The sequence below is a fragment of the Myotis davidii genome, unplaced genomic scaffold (genome assembly GCF_000327345.1).
Source record: "Myotis davidii unplaced genomic scaffold, ASM32734v1 scaffold174, whole genome shotgun sequence".
NCBI classification, from domain to species: Eukaryota; Metazoa; Chordata; class Mammalia; order Chiroptera; family Vespertilionidae; genus Myotis; species Myotis davidii.
This window is the reverse complement of record NW_006289087.1, coordinates 552,596-555,739: the sequence shown is the minus strand read 5'-3', so window position 1 is coordinate 555,739 and position 3,144 is coordinate 552,596. Positions and strand designations below refer to the sequence as shown.

The window sequence follows — 3,144 nt, the reverse complement described above, 5'->3', positions numbered from 1 at the left end:
GCCGCATGTGAAACGGCACGTCGGGGTCAGGAGCCCCGATGCTCACCGGCTTCCCCCATCAGACGTGCTCTGCCTTTGCCCCCAGGTCTCGGGAGCCCCGAAGGCATCGCCGTGGACCATCTCGGCCGCAACCTCTTCTGGACGGACTCCCGCCTGGACCGCATAGAGGTGGCGAAGCTGGACGGCTCCCAGCGCCGCGTGCTGTTCGACACGGACCTGGTGAATCCCAGGGGCATCGCCACGGACCCCGTGAGAGGGTAGCGTGTGTCCGTCTGCGTGTGTGTCCGCTGTCCGTGCGTCCGTCCTTCGGGGTGCTCTCCATGGGGGGCTCGAAGGCCAGCCCCGCCTCCTGCAGTGCATGCCTCCAGCTGGTGGCGATGGGTGTCCGCAGGGAAACGCCGGCCCCTGTGACAGTCGTGGACCTGGTAGCACGTCGCACTTTCCAATCTTTTTTTTTTTTTTTAACATATATTTCAGAGGAAGGGAGAGGGAGAGAGAGAGAAACATCAATGATGAGAGAGAATCATGGATCAGCTGCCTCCTGCACGCCCCACACTAGGGATCGAGCCTGCAACCCGGGCAAGAGCCCTGACCAGGAATCGAACTGTGACCTCCTGGGTCGTAGGTGGATGCTGGACCACTGAGCCACGCCGGCCGGGCATGTCTGCAACTGTCTTCGTCAGAGGCTCTTTCTAAGGGATTTCCATGAAACGTCCTCTCCTCACATCTCTTCTTCGTCCCCCTCCGTGTCCTCCCTCAGGAACCTCTACTGGACGGACTGGAACCGAGACCTGACCAGGAATCGAACTGTGACCTCCTGGGTTGTAGGTGGATGCTGGACCACTGAGCCACACGGCTGGGCATGTCTGCTACTGTCTTCGTCAGAGGCTCTTTCTAAGTGATTTCCATGAAACGTCCTCTCCTCACGACTCTTCCTCGTCCCCCTCCGTGTCCTCCCTCAGGAACCTCTACTGGACGGACTGGAACCGAGACAGCCCCAAGATCGAGACCTCCTACATGGACGGCACCCACCGCAGGGTCCTGGTGCACGACGACCTGGGCCTGCCCAACGGGCTGACCTTCGATGCCTACTCGTCCCAGCTCTGCTGGGTGGATGCAGGTGAGGCCTGGGGTGGGGGCCGTGTGCCCACCGTGAGCCGGCCCGTCTGGACAGCAAGAGGATGTCACGGGAAGAGGGCATGAGAGAATGTTTTCTTTTCCTGCACAAAAATAGCTGCATTTTCTTGCTTGGAAAGCCATGGTTTCTCGGGGCGTGACGCTGTCTGGGGAGGGGTTTTCATCACTGAAGTCTGGGGTCAGCGAACTCCAGCCCGTGGTGTCAGGCCTGCTCCCTGCCCAGGGGTCACCCGGGGCCTGGAAACGTGACATTTTAAATGGTTACGTAAATGCCCACTTCATGTCCTTCATGTTGCCTTGTGGCCCATAGAACCTAACATACAATCTGGTCCTTTAACAGATCTGGTATCTGTTCATCAATTCACGGCGTACAAACCTGTAGTCGCCACGGGCCAGGGCAGGACGTGGAGCCACAGGAGATAAAGCCATGTCCTCCTGCCTGGGCCCTACCAGGCAGACCTGGGTATCCCTCGGGCACGGGTTGTGGGCAGCAACGTCCGTCACCGTCCGACTCTGTTGAGAACGTGTCCGGTGCCACGGGGGTGCTGGGGCTACGTCTTACACTTGGGGCGCACGAGGGGTGAGGTGCCCACGGTTACGGGGGCACACCTTAGTCGCCACGTGGGCACCGGCCCGAGACCTGCACAGCTGCTGCCCAGCGGGGCCCTGTCGTCCGTAGGTCTGAGGGGGACGTGAACAACAATAGGAGGTGGCCCGTTCCTCCTGAGCCCCTGCTCTGGGCACAGGCTCTGCTCACACTGCCCAGCAGAGCCCAGCGTGGGTGCCCCACAAGGGGGATGCGACCGACAAGGGCGAGAGGGGCTGAAGGGCTGCTCCGGGTTTGAGGAGCACCCCCGTGCATCCTCTGGGGCCCACCCGGGGAGGGCTCGGCTCTCCCGGGCCAGTTTGGGCTCTTCAGAGCTAGGTTCTGCTCTTGGGGGCTAGCTCAGCTTTTGGGGGCTACGCTCGGCTCCTGAGAGCTGGGACTGGCAGGTTCTCTCGCCCCCTCTCCTTGCTCAGTGACACAAAGCGGCCCTTTCCTGTGCGGGGGGACAATGAAGGGCTTGTTCTCGCTCCCACAGGCACTAGCCGGGCCGAGTGCCTAAGGCCGGAGCAGCCCGTCCGTCGCAGGGTCCTCGAAGGCCTCCAGTACCCTTTCTCGGTGACGGGCTTCGGGAAGAATCTGTATTACACGGACTGGAAGACGTGAGTCAGCGGCCTGCCTGGCCACCCTCCCCCTTGGGGCGGCCCAGCCCTGCCCTTCTGCCCCCTGGCCTGACCTCCCGTCTCCGAGATGCCCCATCTAGCCGGCCGGCCTTCCGGTGGCCAGGAGATGGCGAGGCTCTTGGGAGAGCAGGCGCCACGGATGCCATGGGCGCAGCAGGGTGGGCGGCGGCCTCCAGGCTGTACCCTGGGGCGTGCTGAGCCCTGAGCACCCCTGCTCTTTCCCCGGAGCTGGCCCGGGGGCCCTCGGCTTGTGGGCTCCGTGCCCACTCCGTGCCCCACTTCCTCATTGTGCTCAAGCTGGATGTGCCACAGGCCCTCGGCCACCCCTCCCAGCAAAGAGGGGATTAAATCGAACAAGTGGTGTGGCTGGGCTATGAGCATAGAAAGCGATTTCCCAGCTTAGAGTGTGATGCCGGAGGGGAACCCCAGCCGAGCCTATCTTTTATTTTTAATATATTTTTATTGATTTTAGAGAAGAAGGGAGGCAGTGAAAGAGATAGAAACATCAATGATGAGAGAGAATCATCGATCGGCTGCCTCCTGCATGCTCCTCCTCCAGGGACTGAGCTGCACCCTGGGCATGTGCCCTGACCGGGAATCAAACCGGCGACCTTTCAGTGCACGGGACGAGCTTCAACCCACTGATCCCCACAGCCCAGGGCTCCCTGGAGAGGGAGAAGGTTGTTCAGGAGCCTTCAGCTCAGCCAGGTGACCGCCCAGGCCCTCACTGCAGAAGCTCAAACTAGGAAGTGCATGTGCCTGTGCGTGTGCGTGTGTGTA

General features: G+C 61.4%; 1 protein-coding gene across 1 annotated transcript in view; it reads left to right on the top strand.

Moving 5' to 3' along the window:
* Window positions 1–3,144, top strand: part of NID1 (nidogen 1) — a 39,696-nt gene that overhangs the window by 27,314 nt on the left and 9,238 nt on the right. The window contains exons 16-17 of the mRNA XM_006761305.2: window positions 963–1,120; window positions 2,220–2,343. Coding sequence (XP_006761368.1) covers window positions 963–1,120; window positions 2,220–2,343 — 282 coding nt within the window. The remainder of the gene's footprint in view (window positions 1–962; window positions 1,121–2,219; window positions 2,344–3,144) is intronic.